The 17,395-nt window shown below is 33.4% G+C and overlaps 1 protein-coding gene and 1 pseudogene across 1 annotated transcript; both read right to left on the minus strand.

Moving 5' to 3' along the window:
* Positions 1-5,315: 5,315 nt before the first annotated feature.
* On the minus strand, positions 5,316-10,471 carry LOC106326319 (annotated as a pseudogene).
* Positions 7,833-10,363, minus strand: LOC106326320. The gene has a single exon (XM_013764326.1). It carries the CDS (start codon positions 9,922-9,924, stop codon positions 7,972-7,974), a length of 1,953 nt encoding a protein of 650 aa, XP_013619780.1. The 5' UTR covers positions 9,925-10,363; the 3' UTR covers positions 7,833-7,971.
* Positions 10,472-17,395: the final 6,924 nt, after the last annotated feature.

The raw sequence follows: 17,395 nt of genomic DNA on the forward strand, positions 1-17,395 counted from the left end.
CATCATATATCCGAACCCGAAGTGTTATTAGCGAACCCGAACAGACAACCCGAAAAAACCAAAAAAAAAATCCAAAAAACGATATGAAAGCAAAATTAATCACAAATATAAATACAATGTAAAACATAAATATGTACTTCAAATATTCAGTTCTATATTTATAGTGAAATTATATTAAAAAAAAATAAGTATTTAAATTTTCAAAAAGCACCTTAAATATACAATTCTATTTAAATAAGTTTATTTCTTATGTTTTGCTTAAAAATTTTGGATTTAATTTCGGATATATCCGAACCGAACCCATATAACCTGAATCAGAACAATATTTGGTTACTTTATGTATTTTATGATGTGGTACAAATTAGAAGCAAAACCAATGTGTTATATCTTCTATTCAAAAACGCGGCCGATTTGCCGCGTTTGCGGCCGTCAAAACGCTGATCGGAGACCAACCGTCGCGATTTTACACAACGCGGCACAAAAATCGGTCGACCATTTATTGGCCGTGAAATAATTATTAAGCGCTATTAAAAGCACTAATCACCGATTTATAACAAACAAAATTGTTTTAGGCCCAAATATTTAGGTGGGCCTTGGTCAAATCGTAGGCAATATGTGTTCAATTAAAGGAATAACGTATCGTATTTATACTAGTTGAATCTGCTGTGAAATGTTGACATTGTCCGATGTGGGAGGTTTACGATTTGTCATTTATTAAAAATATAAATGCAAAATTGACAATGCCCATAGTTGAACCTGTGATATGATGGTCTATCACAAATTAGATTACCTGTAGACCACTTTAACATAAATGGAATTTTCCCCTTCAAGCTTTAATCTTCGTGTGTATATATGAAAGTCAAGAAAAAATGTTCAAAGTATACTATATATTAATTTAAATATTAAAAATAAGTATGTTTATATGAAAATCAAGAAAAATGTTCAAAATTATCTTATATATTAAATTAAATATTAAAGATAAATACAATAATAATTAAATTAATCCCCGCGTATACCCCGATTAATCTCCGATTTATTAGAGTTACCGTCCGACTAGCGCCTAGCGTAATTTCGAACAGAGGTTATATCCAAACTCGATCTGTACTTATAAATTTACCAGAATGAGACATAGGATGTGATATAAATTTGAACCGAAATTTCAAATACCAAACCCGTACCCAACGGGTACATGAATGCCCGAGCCTAAATAAAGTATGTTTTATGTTTTGTTCAGTTAGTTTTATATTTGATAAATATTTTTGAACAACTCATAAAACTATACTCACAAAAAATATCAATAATAACATGTTCCACCATATCATTAAACATTAATAACTATTATTATTTATTTTATCATATATATATATATATATAATTTTAATATTCTATTTATAAGAATCATATTATAATGAATTTGGTCAGAGTTTTAAAGAATTTGGTTCTTGCATTTGAATTAAAGTACAATTGTATATATAATTCTTTTTATATTAATAAAAAATATAATTGATTATTTACTTAAAAGTAGTGTTAATATAAATTAAATTCGTTAAAAACAATAGATTAATTATTTCGTTCCTTAATTTTAGGTTAGGGTATACATACATTTAACAATAATTAAATTAGGTATAAATAAAAATAATAGTGAAGCTAGTTAAATGTAATTGTCCAACCTCGATTATTTGTAAGTAGGTAAAAAATAGAACTCTAAATTAATAAATTAGATTCTTAAATAAATATAACTTATATTTATATTTAGTGTGAGTATTTTTTTGATTATGTAAATAATTTTTTTAGAACTTTCATTATCGACACTTTTATATCTTGAAAAAAGTGAAAGTATCTTACTAACATAGTATAGATAAATAATTTGTAAAGATGTTTTGTGATGTTATATTCCTTTACATGATATAAATACAGTTTAGTATATATAAATATTTCAAACATTTTAATCACTCTCCGTAAATATAAGATCATTAGTATATATAGTATATCAATAAAGTTTAGAAAATAGCTCTGGTTCTTGCATATTCCTGGATACACAAGTGCAGTTTTGTGAATATAAATATCTTTTATACATATATCAATTATAGTTACTATATTTAATTAATATACTAATAAACTTCAGCAGATATAGGGTAGTTACTAACAAAAATATTGGAAATAAAAATAGGTCCAAAAGTTAAAAGATGTTACATTTATCTCTAATGAAATATGAATAGGTCCAAAAGTTAATGACAACATTTTTAAATAGATAAAAATTAGGACTCTGTTTTAATAGATTAAATTAGTTTTACTATATTCTTTATGGCCTGCTGCTGTATAATGGCCTATTCGAAGAACGATGTTATATAATGGATCGATTTGTTGTGGTACGTTTTACAAACTTTGTATACAAAAGGAGTCAATTTAATTTTGGAAATGTCGGATTTGATTATGTTGATAACACTAAACCGAGAAATAATCTAAACCAATTGTGTACCTGTTCCAAAACCAAATGGTATATATAAGTATTTAACTGAATTTTAGATAGAAATATTAGGATTGTTTAAATAATACGTAATCGAGATATACTTGGTTATGCATCACGTTTAAATTTGGTTAGATATGGAACAATAATTCGCTGGTAAGCTAGAATTAAAAGCAATGGCATCCCATTGTAATTATTGACGAAAATTCAGGGTTAAGTACAAAATGTACTCCTGTTTTAATAGTTTAGATTAAACACGCTTGATTAAACATGTTTTTGTCTTTTTATCTCTCCTTAATCTAATTTACATCCTCGCTGGATTCAGAAGAAATAAAGAACAAATTTAGTTTCAGCGATATCGTTGATTGTGGAGTAGTCATTCTCTTTGATTCGAGCGAGATTTTTTACTTCTAAATAATTTAGGAGGGGTGTATTGAATCAAGTGTTTTTGGAGATTTTGGAGTGTTTTAATTTTGATGGGATTTTGCTGAGTTTTGAAGTTGTTTGAGTGATTTTAATAAAAGTTTAAAAATAAAAACAAAGTTTATAGGTGATTTGGCAAGATATTTTCTGAAGTTTTTAGAATTGTCTACGTGATTTAACTGAAATGTTAATATTTAACACGATAGACTCTAGGCATCGAGCCCAATGTCCGTGCAAGTTCCAGAATATACGTCCCTTGAGAAACCATTTGAAATTAAACGGTGTGAATTAAGCAACTAAAACTGGAAAAATAAGTTTCAAGGGTTGAAGGCTAACCTTTTATTGGTGAAGAGGCACCCAGACCATTGAATGGTCAAAAGAGTTAAGAATGTCATTAATGGCACTGAATCAATGCATCCCATAACCGTTTCGAGGAGAAGAAAATTGAGACGAAACAACACCGATAAATCTCAAACCAGGGTATCGTCATCACAAATCATCTCGGATAACTGTCCTGAAACTCCATTGTCAGAGGTGATCGAGAAGTTGAAGAACCCAAGATATTGATATCCCCATTTTGAAGAAGGTGAACGTTATCAATCAGGCTGAGATTTTGCTTTCTTAACAGATAAAATTGGAACGTCAAAGCCCAAGATTTTGACCCACATATTTTCGAAAACAAACGCAGCAAAAAATAGTAAGAGAGGGACACGTGTCACTTGGTCTTTGACCTATTTTCTTAGGTGGCAAGAGGAGAAGAGAATTTCCTCCTACTTTATGTTATTAGATTAGTTATTTTATATTGCATTTAGTGATATTTAAATCTTTTGGATTTTGAAATGTAAAATTTACATTTAGACTTTATTATTTTTAAATCTCAAAAATTTAAATTTTCGATATTAGGATTTTGCATCCTGATGCTCTATATTTACATTCAGATTCAATAGTGTAGTGTTACTATATGAGTATTTTTCATCCAAACTTACTGGGCCTGTATATTGTTATGAGATTTGTTATGATTTTGCTATAATTTCTTAGTTAAATCAACAAAATCAAATTTTGTTTTAAATAGAGCTCATAAGAGTTCGTTTTATTTCTCGTTGTTAGCTGATCTCATAATTTATTAGTGGCTTCTTCTTAGATTTTGAAGCAATATAATGAGGTTGAAGTTTTGGTTCAATCGGATGAAGATGCAATTGTGTAGAGGGGGTTGTCCCGGATGTTTCAGTTCTTGGTTCCATGTTTCGGGGTTGGTGTGTGTCAGTGTGTCTGGGGCTATTCGGCTTGCTTCTTGGCTTTTCATCATAGACAAGAAGTTCACGTGAGTTTTGGTTCTGTTAAATCATGTTTGATGCTTGTTCGCTTGACTGACTGTAGTCTTTTGCTAAACCTCTGGCTGTTTTAGGTTTTGACTTTATTATCTTGGGTCTTTTAAGGATGGTAAAAAGGTTTAGTTGTAGGAATTTGCTTTGTTTTAAGTTATGCTTCAGTTTGTTTTTTAAGTATCTTTGTTAGGGTTTTAGTTTTCTTCTTTTGGGTTGTATTTCAAGAGATTTTAACGTGTTCAACTGGCTTATGTATCGCAACTTGTATTCCATCCAAATGTTTAATATAAATCAATTGACGGAACAAAAAAATTAAACAATACTGAAACTGAAGAATGGGAGGGATAACGATTTGATCCAGCCCTAGAAGAAAAGGTTAGATACCCTGAACGATTTTCAAGCATCGATGTGATCTGTTGGTTGATCCATTGTACACTTGGAGTTTTGATTTCACTCGATTTGATTTGTGTCTGTGGTTTCTTCTTTCTTCAGTCTTATTGAAGATCACAGAGTGATTGTGCCATACTGGTCTTAAAGCATACATACTTGAGAAAGAGTTGATGCTTGAGAAAACAGTGCAATAGACATCACAAGATTCCATCATAAAACATACAATGTCAACAACATTTCTATGCAGAAAAGAGTTCATAGTTGTGCATAGAAAGTAGAAGAACTACAATGCAATATTGAATAAGACACCAGGAAATGTGTTTTTTGATCACTTGCCTATTATGAGTTTCGCTCTGGCATCTCCTTTGTTGATCTGGAACTGGTCTGTTAATCCAAAGTGAGCCATTAAAAGCCAAACAAAGTTGATCAGCTCACCACCTCTACTAAGCTGCTCCACATGAGCTGTAGAATCACAATGACACGCTGCATAACATAGCAGTTCCACCCACACTTTGCTCAGTATCTCCCATTTGTCTTTCCCATACCTCTCTTCCAGCTGCCTAAGGTCCTTAGCTAGCCTGCTAGCATCAAACAACACAGACTTGCTTCGATCTCCCTTAACACCCATTGGATCAATATCACTACTGACGTCGAGGATCGTCTTGCTAGCTATCTTCACATCTCTAACGTTCTCAATATGCCTCATGTGGAAGAACTTGTCAGCTTCAGCCATTGTGTCTCTGAATCTAATCTTCCCAATTCCAGCAACCTCGGACATCAGACCAGGTTGCATGATGAGGAGATACATCACGTAGTCTGAAATGATTTTGATGAACTCACGGTTGCTGTAATGCTTACTTTTATCATATCCCTCAGGGATAGTCTCTTACCAAGGGATAGTCTCTTCCTGTTGGTAACAGAGCTCGGTTGCAATGTGCCACATCAAAAGACTCTGATCATAATCAAAGTTTGTGACATAACCCACCAGCTTCTCCCTGTCTGCATCCTCTGGAAGGTTGTCTCGCAGAGTCCATTGTCCTCGAGCCAGAGATATCCTTTTAGCATTTTCAGGACTGTCTCCAAACTTTGACTTGTATTTCAGCTCATTGAACATGAACGCCCAGAGTTCTTTAGTCATGGGCTCTCCGTGCAGAAACAGCATCTTGTAAACCATATCAAGCATATCCGAGATGTCGAAGAAGTCGCTGAACTTATCCCACACAATCTTGATGAAGTGAGGAATGCGGGAAAGGAACCCGAAATAGAAAGGGTAGATAGTACTACGAACCCAAGGATGTTTTCTTGATGTCTCATTGACTTTGTGGCTGATCCTCTTGTGCACAGCGTTGATCAACTTGGCAACCCATCCACCAAGTGTTTGGATGATAAAGCTGAGCTTCTCAAATGGGTAAGTTAAGGCAGTCCATGCGTAGCGGCGGAGTCTACCTCTTGCGTCATGGATCCTCGCTACCTTTGCATTTGTGGCGTAGGCTAGGAAGTTAAACACGTTAATGCTTCCACACCATCTCCTGAGGAAGAATCCAGTCGTCAGCACTTCATGCTTTGAACACTTATCATCACCTTCCTTGTTACACTCTTGCATCGTCCAACTAAGCTTTCTGAGACTAAGTAGCCAGTTGAAAAACTGATCTTTCGGTGATAGATCTTCGTCGGGGTCATCCTTCAAGCTACTAAGTGCAGCACAAGTCCAGTCAGAAAACAGAAACAAGAGGATTGATATGAGATCCAAAGCTAAGCCAACTGCAAACAGCGTGTAAGTAACCACAACATCAGCTGGATGAAACTCTCTGCGTTTGTTTGGTTTCTTATGAAAGAGGATGAAAGCTGCCACAAGGGTCCCTGAAGCAACCACCTGTGATATAGTTCCGATAAGGGTATGAAGAACAGCGACCTTGGTGAACAGAGCATCATAGAGGAATCCAAGCTCAACTTCAATGATCCTCAAAGCTTCCTCTGGATCAGTAAGATTCTCAAAGATCTCTAGGCTCTCGTCGCGCTCCCTGAAGCTGAAGATAAGGTTGACCACAAGGCCCTTGAATGTGTTGAAGAACTTGTAAGCATACTGAGCAATCTCAAGATCAGTCAACTTACTCTTTTCTTTGTCTTTTCTAATCTCCGAGGCTTGTGCTGGATGCACCAACTTCTTAGGCTTATTCTCCTTATCAGGCTCATCAATCAGAATGATCTTTGTGGGTAGTCTTGCCTCTTTCTTGGCCTTGTACTCCTCCATGAGCTTCGCGTAGTTTGGTCCGGGATCCGGTGCTTGAATCATAGAGTCTCTAAACTTATCCAAACTAGCACTATACAAAGCCGTTGTCCTCTCTAGATACTTTATAGTCCCGGAGATAAACACTAAGAGTATTATCAACCAGAGGCTATTGGGGATAGACTGAAGAACAACATAAACACCAGCAATTGCCTGAAAGACAAGTCCGAAGACATGTCTGAGCCAAAGAGCATTGTCTTCAAGGGCAAAAGTTGTGATAGTGTCTGGTCCGCCAAGATGTAAGAGCAAGAATGGTGCCCATAAGGCCATGAGCTTCTTGTCCTGTGGAGGGTCATCTTTCTTGAGTTATTTACCTTGGTTCTTGGAGATGAGACCAACGGCAAAATTAGCTGACCAATCTGCTAAGAGGTAAAAAGACCAGACGAGCACGATCAAGAGTCTTCTTGGTGTGCGTTTCCTTAGAGGTGAGAAGCAAATGAGAATTGCTTGGAGGGTGAGGCTCAGAATGATTGCTCCTCTTATGTTCCATCTGTCCCACACATCCTTGATGTGTTTTGGTATCACTTCCACCATTGCTGTTGCATAGAAAGATATATTATTATTGATCATATAATATTAAGTGTTAATAAATTTTACATAGAAAACCGAGAACGTCATATAATTTGGAACATAAATTTTTTTCTAAAACGACTTATATTAAAAAACGGAGGGAGTAATAAAATTTTCGGTACATTACTTTAAGACTGCCCCCTCGTTAGTCTTATCTTTACTCCAGTCTGTATTTTTAATTGTTTGTTCTCTGTTTAAATCATTTTAACGGTTAAATAATAATAATAATAATAATTTTAACATTTGTGTCATCACATTCCTGAATTCTTTTAAGCATTTCGATCACTAGGAGAATTGTCTTATGGATCTCAGGAACTAACCAAGCTCACAAAAATGAATGTATCAGCCAAGCAGAAGATAAACAAGGACATGAGCTACAATGCAGATGATATAATTGCTGGTAATGATACAGTAGATGCAAACAGTTCAAGATATTATTCTTTGAAATGACAAAAGAACACAACAAAAGCAAACGGAGGAAACTAATGGTGCTGCCGGTTATTAGAGGATCACTTGCCTATAACCAGTTTAGCTCTAGCATCTCCTTGGTTGATCTGGAACTGATCTCCTAGTCCAAAATGAGCCATCAACAGCCACACAAAGCTGATGAGTTCTCCACCTTTGCTTAGCTGAGCTGCGTGTTCTATAGCGCCACACTTAGTTGCTGCATAACAAAGCAACTCAGCCCACACTTTGTTCACTACTTCCCACATGTATGCCTCTCCCTTGACCTCCTTCAAGCCATCCTTTAACTCTTGAAGCTCTTTTAAACCCTTAAGCTCTTTGGCCAACATGCTCCCATCAAACAGCACCGACTTGCTCCTATCACCTTTCACGTCAATAGGTTCAGCTTTTGCTGGAGCCGTCACAGATAAAATCGCCTCACTAGCCTTCTTTATGTCTCTGGATTCGATATGCCTTCTCTTGAAAAACCTCTTAGCCTCCTCGCATGTATCCCTGAATCTTATCTTTCCAATACCCACAACAGCTGACATCAAAGTAGGTTGCATCATCATGAGGTACATCATGTAGTCTGAAAGGATTTTACTAAACTCACGATCACTATGACTCTCTTCAGTGGCTGGTTCTGATTGGTATAAGAGCTCAGTTGCAATATGCCACACAAGAAGACTCTGATCATAGTCCATTTCCATCACATAGCGTAGAAGCCTCTCACGCTTTTTCTCTGTCTCTCTGTCTTCACCTTGTATGTCACGCAGACTCCAGTCACCTCTAGCTGAAGAGACCCTCATGGCGCTTTCCGAGTCGTCAGCGAAACGGGATTTCTTCAAAACCTCTCCAAATATATGCTCCCACAGATCAAGAGTGACACGATCACTTGATGTGTAGATAATCTCCTCAAACTGAGCTTGTATCCCAAAGAAGTCCATGAACTTTCTTGTCAGATAACCAAGAAGATGAAAAATGACGAACGTCCAATAGATCCAACTCCTAATATAATCTTCCTTTAACCATTTTCTGTTCTTGCATAAAACACTTATCTTATTGTCAAACCACTTGTAAACATTATGACCCGCTTGCTTTATACTGTGGAAACAGAATGCAATTGCTTTTCCAATGGCTTCAAAGACAACTCCAATGCGAAAAACCTTGATAAACCAGTCAAAGGACATGTGTATGAAACCCTTGGTGTGATGGATCCGCTTTGGCGTTATTGAACGACAATACTCTAGCAAGTTGTGTGCATGTACGTACTCAGACCACCTACGTACCATAAAGAAAGTGTCAAGGACTTCATGACACGTTTTGTCCGTTCTATCCTTCTCAACGTCTTCGTCCTTGTCGAACCAGTTAACTTTGTTGTCCTCATCCTTAGACGGTTTGAAGCATTTGTACTTCTCCGTCTTCAATCCCCTGGCTCCAAGAATCCAGTTAAGAAAGTTGTCCAACTTAGTGTCAGGATCATCAACCTCGTCCTTCATCTTCCTCAGCCTGACAAAGGTCCAGTCAGACAGACAGAACATGATAAGAGAAATGCAATCCAGAGCTATTCCTCCTATCAGCAATGCATAAGTAAGGCCAACATCAAATCTTCCATAGTCTTTCTTGTCTTTGTATTGGAAGATGCGGAGAGCTGCTATAAGGCATCCAAGAGCAATGAACCTGAAGATGACTCCTATCCAATTATGAAGAATCTCAGCTTTTGTGTAAAGAGCTTCGTAGATGAAGTTGAGCTCAACCTCCAAGATTCTTAGCGCTTCATCTGGTTTTAGTTCGCTAAAGAATCGCTTGCTTTCAGCTCGTTGTTGAAAGGTGAAGATAAGATCAACCACAAGACCTTTGAAGATGTTGAAGTACTTATAAGCATACTGGAGAATATTAAGCTCAGTGAGGTCGTAAGGCTTAACCTTAGCACCGGCTTTTGGATCTTTCTCAGGCTCCTCGATCTTGATAATCTGTGTAGGCATCTTCATAAGCTTCTTAGCCGCGTATTCCTCCATGAGCTTCGCGTAGTTTGGGCCAGGATCAGGTCATTGAATAATGGAATCTTTAAACTTGTCAAGACTAGCTAGGTATAACGCTAATGTCCTCTCAACATACTTGATCACTCCTGTCGCAGAAACCAGCAAAATGGGTCTCCACAGATCATTTGGTAACGACTGTAAAAACACGTAGACGGTAGCGATTGCTTGAAAGGCAAGACCCAACAAGTGCCTAAGCCAGAGCTCATTATCTTCAAGCGCAAGGGCAGTGATTGTATCTGGACCACCGAGATGCAAGAGCAAAAAAGGAACCCAAAAAGCTAAGAGATTACTGTTATTTTTAGGTTCTCCGGGTTCTGCATCGTCTCCTTGACTATCAGAGATTTGTCCCGCTGCGAAGTTGGCTGCCCAATCGGCAAGAAGATAAGCTGACCAGATGAGAGAGAGTAGTACCTTTCTGGATGTGCGTTTCCTTTGAGGTGCAAAGAAAATGAGAAACGATTGGAAACTGAGACTGAAGATTAAGGTAGTTCGGATACTCCATGTGTCCCATATGTCTTTGATAGGCTTTGGGATTGCTTCCACCATCTTGAAACAGAGTTATTTCCTAATTTGTTGGAACAGACAAGAAATTATGGTCTTTGAGACACAACACAAATGCATCTAAAGAGGTTTTGGACTTGTTTCTTTGTCTGTTTAATTCTTTTTTTTTTTGGTGTTCAGTTATTCTGTGCAGATAGCCATTGGAAGCCTCTTGGAGGAGACCTGAGGTTAGTCAAACACTGTTTATGTCATCTTTCTTTTATGTTTTTTATTTGGCTTTACATTTTGCAAAAATATTTATTTTTCATGATATTTTTAAAATTGTATTATTCCTGCTTTTTGTTTTCTTTCTTTATACTAATTTGTCATTTCATAAAAGGTTAAAACACTGATTTAAACAAAACTCCGACTGGTTGGTAAAGGTGAGTAAAGTTCAAAAAAAAAAAGATGTGAATGGTGGGGAAAGGGATATATGCTATATTTATTTATATTTAAAATACATAGAGCTTTATTTTATATCAATGTTTGGTTTAAAATACATAGAGCTTTATTTTATATCAATATGTTTGGATCCTTGTGTAAATTTTTTGTCTTGTTTTTGTTTCTATATATCCTTAAAAAATCTCTGATCAAATACTCTCCATGCGTTCCTAAAAGATTCATATTCTAGAGAAAACTTTTATTTTAAAAAGATACATATTTTATACTACCTCTATACCTAAATGTAGGATATTTTAAAGAATTTCGATGTTCCAATTTATAAGATGTTTTCATTTTTTAGGTAAACTTTTATTTTATTAAAAACTGTGCAACCAATCATATTTGATAATCCATTTTGTAATCGGTTGAATAACATTAATTTATAGTTTTAATGATACTTTCTAGACAAAACAACGATTTTCTTAATATGCGTGTTTTTACTTAATGATCTTATATTTAGGAACAAATAGAGTATTTCCAATGTAATTTTTGTCAACTAATAATGAGAAATTGTGAAGTTGAGAACATTAATTGCATTTTTAAAAATTTTATAGGTTTAATAATATATAAAATATAAAATTATAAAAAATTATGCATTTATAGATAAGTTTTCATTTGTTTTATTAAAAAATGTGAAAATTCTAAAATATTGATTTTTTAGGAACGGAAAGAGAGTAGATATCAAGTACAGTATGAGGTTCTCTAAGCTTGCTTTGTAAATTGGAATGATAACACTTGTTTCGTTCCCAGGCAGAACAAATTATGTCCATGTGAACACTAGTTACTTCTCTAGAAAACCCGTAAAAGTACATTCACCATCTATATTTATAATCTAACTAGATTCTATTCTTTGATTTTAAAAAGTGAAATTATACTTTTTACATAGTTTATTTTAATAATTTTAAATAATTAGTTTATCTTTTAAACATATTTGTAAACTGATTTTTATTTCTTTTTCTGATAAAATTCTTTTTATTTAATTTAAAAACATGGGATTTTAAAATGTAATCAACTCAATTTATATTTTAAGACAAAAACTGAGTCAATATTTAGGTATATATATTTCAATAATTGTTGCAAACTTAATTAGTTATTTAAACAATAATAATTAAAATATCTATAAGATTTGGTTATAAAAATAAGAAATATTCAAAATTAAAATTATATATTCCCTGTTACAATAATATATATTATGTGTGATGGTGTTTTCATTAAAATTTATAATTTGAAAATAAAGACTAAACTAATTTTAATGAAATGTAAACTAACTAAAATTTGAATAAAATAAATTGTAAATCACACATGGAAATAAGGTTGTTTATATATTATGTTTCAATTTTAATTTTAATAAGATAGATTCAATAATATTAACATCATCTCTAATCTTTTATTATATTTTATTTTAAAAGTTGGTGTAAATGTCAAAGTTAAACGACAACCATGTTAATATGAAATTCCATTATTTTCAAAGGACCCTACTTGGAAGCAATTATTACAATATCAGCCATAACTTTACATCGAAATAAGACATGCTTTTGTAGTCTAACAAGACTTTTCCCACGTCTTGTCATGTGATGACACAATTGCAGGAAAAGTTGGACTATTATTACTCTTGAGTCATAGTCCATTGCTACGCATTTAATATTACCCGGACAGTTGGACTATTATTACTCTTGAGCTGGATACCTGGATGTATACTTTAAAAAGTTGTATAAATAAAGAATTATTCATGGATTCATCTACTAGGTTAAACTTCTAGTTTCACCAACTAATATGATTTCATTATTTTAAATTCGATATTTTAAAAAAAAAGCAAAAAAAATATTGTCAATTCTGTTGGTGGAAGAACTTAGAGGTTTACACTAAGGGTGAATCCAATAAGTCATAAATAAATAAGAGGGTAAAGTTAGCCGTCTTGTAATTAAAGGATTGAACATAATGATTAGTATAGATGAAACTTACTATAAATTAAAAAAAGTGTCCAACAGTTTATTATTCGATAAAATATTATTCAAATATTGTTATAGTTTTGGTAAAACCTGTGTTATAATAAAAACAGATGTAAAATACCTTATATAGATATGTTCAGAGATTATTATTAGCAATTAAGAATGCCTTAGTAAAGGGTCTTACATATTATAATCTTAGGTATTACCCAAATCATGACTTACGTAACTTGTATATATATGTAATAATAGATAAACGTAAAAGAAGTTTCAAGCAACGAAACTACAAAAAAAACTGGTTTTTGGTTTTTGTTTAGAAATTGACGGTTATTTAAAAAACTAGTTTTTCTATATTTTAAGAAAACTATTTATCAAAAAGCTTAATTAGGTGAAAAATGGTGTTTGGAGAAACAAAAACCAGAAACTATTCCAAAAGTCAGAAACAATCAACCTCGCAATTGCAGGAAACCTACTTGGAAGCAATTATTACAATATCAGCCATAACTTTACATCGAAATAAGACATGATTTTGTAGTCTAACAAGACTTTTCCCACTTCTTGTCATGTGACGACAGAATTGCAGGAAACCATGTTGGCATTCATAGGCTGTAATGTGATCCAGAACAAATGCAGAAATAATGCGGGATATTTAATTTGCAAATAGAACTGCATTTGTTACCCATTCATGTTTATAATGCAGAACTGGAAAAGGTAAAAAAAAACTAAAAACTGACCTGAATGCAGATTGGTTTTGTCTTTGATTATTTGTCCCGCAGATTATAGAAGAAAAGGTGCTGGCGAGAGGCAGAGGGGCAAAATGGCCGGATTTTTTTTTTAAGTTCTTTGATTATAAACACTCTTCATTATTACGCTTCATTTTATAGGCCAGGAACGGATCGGATATCCAGAAAATTTTAAGATATCCAGATCCGGATCTTTATCCGGCGGATCTATAATTTTACTATCTTTATCCGGATCCGCGGTTCTCGGTTATCCAGGTGTCGGATATCCTTTTAAAAATTGTAATATCCGACGGATATCCGAATTCGAATTTGAATCCTTAAAATAAATAAATAAAATAATATTAATATACATAAAATATTAACGATAATTTAAAACAAAAAATATATAATGTTTTGAATTATTTCTATGTATAAAATTACAAAACTTACGTAAAATTTACATATACTATTATAAAAATGAAAATATATTAAATAAAATTAGTTTTTATATATAGATATTACTATTTTTGAAATAGTTATTAATAAAAATTACGGATCCGGATATCCGGACTAAAAAATGAAGATATCCGGATCCGGATCCGGCTTTAGCGGATCCAACATTTTACAATCCGGATCCGGATTCGGCCCTCCGGATATCCAGATTTTCGGATGGGATCCGGATCGAATCTCGGATCGAATCCGGATCTCGGATAAAAGTCTCATGCCTATTCATTTACTTAACAAATTAATTGTTTTCTCAGAAATAAAGTTTGGTAATTTTTTCATTACAAGTTATAGTACTGGACATATTTTTTTATTACAAATAAAAAATGATAATTACCTTGTGTCTAATTAGTTTTTATATTTTCAGGTTGTCTTTACATCAATTAAAAAGAATTCAAAAATTCAAAGAGTATTTTAATTAGCTCATTAAATTAATTCTAAAACATTTAGGATGTTTAAAATAACCTATAAATACTTTTATCTTCAATTTATTTTTTTTAATTCACAAACAGTTTCATAATTTATTTTATTAAAAAAACTAATTAAACTAAAAATTCACTATAATTTTTAAACATTAATACAAAATTTATATAAAACTTCATGCACGCATATATATAAACAAACAATATTTTTTTTAGTTTTATGCATTTACTTTCATATTTGGTAATTCATATTTAACTGCATATAATTATAAATTATAAATTTTAATTATAATTACTTAATATCAATGAAACAACACATTTTTCTTACATATACATTTATGCATTTTTATTTTTTTAAATTTAAAATAAAGATTTTGTTGATACAATAACATATATATATATATATATATATATATAATTTGACAATGTCAGTTCTATAGGTTAACCAAACGGTAATAAAAAACAAAAAATTGAATAAATATAAAAAAATAAGAACACAACAAGAATATTCTTTATAATTTTTGTAATTTTGAAGATTTTTCATATAATTTTAAAATCTCTATATTTATTAAAATGATGATATTTATTGTTATTTTGTCAACATGATATTTATTGCTTATATATAATAAGTTTAATTTTATTTCAAATTTTAATTTTCATGAAAAAATAAAATATTTAATTAAATACAATAATTTATTAAATTAGATTAATCTGCATTTGTTCTGTTTGATATGTATGATCTACATTTTTTCTGCTTGATCTGCATTTTTGTGTGTAATTTTTTGATCTGCGTTATCTATTCGAAGTCATAGTCCATTGCTACGCATTTAATATTACTCGGACAGTTGGACTATTATTACTCTTGAGCTGGATACCTAGATGTATACTTTAAAAAGTTGCAAAATAAAAAGTTATTCATCGGTTCACCCCCTAGGTTAAATTTCTAGATTCACCCCCAAAGTTAAATTTCTAGGTTCACCAATTAATACGATTTCATTATTTTAAATTCGATATTTTTTTTAAAAAAAGAAACCAAATATTGTCAAATTATATTATGTTTTTAAAATAAAAAGGTAAAAAAGAAATAGTAGTTATAGAAAAAAAATTTTAAAAAAATATTTTTAACGTCGTCAGCAAAACACTAAACCCTAAATCCTAATCCCAAAATCCTAAATCCCAAACACTTAACCTTTGGCTAAACCCTAAACCCTTAGATAAACTCTAAACCCTCGGATAAATCCTAAACCCTCGGATAAATCCTAAACCCTCGGATAAATCCTAAACTCTAAATAAAAACACTAAACCCTAAAACTCTAAACCCTAAATCCTAAACACCAAACCCTAAACCCTTGAGTGTTTTAATGTTTAGTGATTTTGATTTAGAGTTTAAGATTTATCCTAGAGTTTAGGGTTTACCCAAGGGTTTAAGGTTTAGGATTTAGGGTTTAGGGATTAGGATTTAGGCTCCGAATGGTGACTGCGGTTTGAGCGGTGCGGGACAAGCGGTTCAACTTCGGTGTGGTTTTAACAGTTATAAAAACGTATCGATATATGGTATATGTAAATATTTTTGTTACAGTTAACTGCGGTGCGGGTCGGAACGGTTATAAACATTCGAAGCCTTAGGGTTTAATGTTTTGCTGACGACGTTAAAAATATTTTTTTTGTAAATACTACTATTTTTTATTTATTTTTTTACCGCTTAATTTTAAAAAGATAATATAATTTGATAATATTTTGTTTTTTTAATATATCGAATATGAAATAACACAATTCTATTGGTTGGTGAACTTAGAGGTTTGCACTAAGGGTGAATCCAAGAATAAGTCATAAATAAATAAGAGGGTAAAGTTGGCCATTTTGTAATTGAAGTATTGAACATATTGAATGTTGTTATAAATCATAGAGTGGATTGCCATTAACCAAAGACCGACCCAATACATACAAGACAAGAGGAGAAAGCCTGTCGGCCACATCAAGCCCAGCCACGGCCGCAAAGAGGAGAGAGAGTCGGCCAATGACCTAGCCGGCTTAGAACTTAGGATGGTTTTCTTTTCTATGTTTTAGTAGTTTTCCTATTTCCTGTTGGATTAGGATTTGTACTCTTTCCTTTTATCTCTATCTTGTAATCCTTATATAAGAACCCCTTTGTTCATTAATAATAAGACAGAAATATTCAGTCTCTAAAACTCTCTAATTACAACACGTTATCAGCACGATAGACTCCAAAATCCTGAGACAAAACCTAACTTAAAATCCGTCACACATAAACCCTAAAACAGGCGCAACTTAAAATCGATCGATCTCTGTAACCGTGAGGAACCAGACGGCGAGCCACATATCATCTTGAAGCTCTCGACGAGACGAATCCATCAGCGCAAACCGTTCATCAATCCGATCTTAGACGCGCCCTCACTTGCAGAAACAATACGCGGCGCCGTCTTGATCTTTTGGAACCCTAATCCTGAAGAACCCTAAATTGTTCTTGCTTGCGTTCCAGCTTGCAAACACCCGATCAGCAAAAGCCCTTATGCGTTCCTGATCCTAGACATTCGCAGCTTCATGTTCACAACAGAGCTAGTCCAGTTCGCATCACAGCCAGCTTGAGTTCCCAATCAACCAGCTCGCGGACTCGATAAGAAGAAGACGCGTCCGTCTCAGCCTCATCTCGCGACCCCGACTGCAAGCGTCCGTCTCGACTCGAGACCCGATAGGAAGAAGACAGCTCGTGTCCGCGTCGCAGCTCGCATCCGAGGTTCATCCGTTCATCTTGGAGGTCCGGTTTCTACAATCTGCAAAACAAAGGTAATCCTAATTCTGAGAACATGAATCGAACCTTGTTGTTTTGTAAAGATTGAAACCCTAAAAGATA

The sequence above is a fragment of the Brassica oleracea genome, chromosome C2, assembly GCF_000695525.1.
Source record: "Brassica oleracea var. oleracea cultivar TO1000 chromosome C2, BOL, whole genome shotgun sequence".
Classification (NCBI taxonomy): domain Eukaryota; kingdom Viridiplantae; phylum Streptophyta; class Magnoliopsida; order Brassicales; family Brassicaceae; genus Brassica; species Brassica oleracea.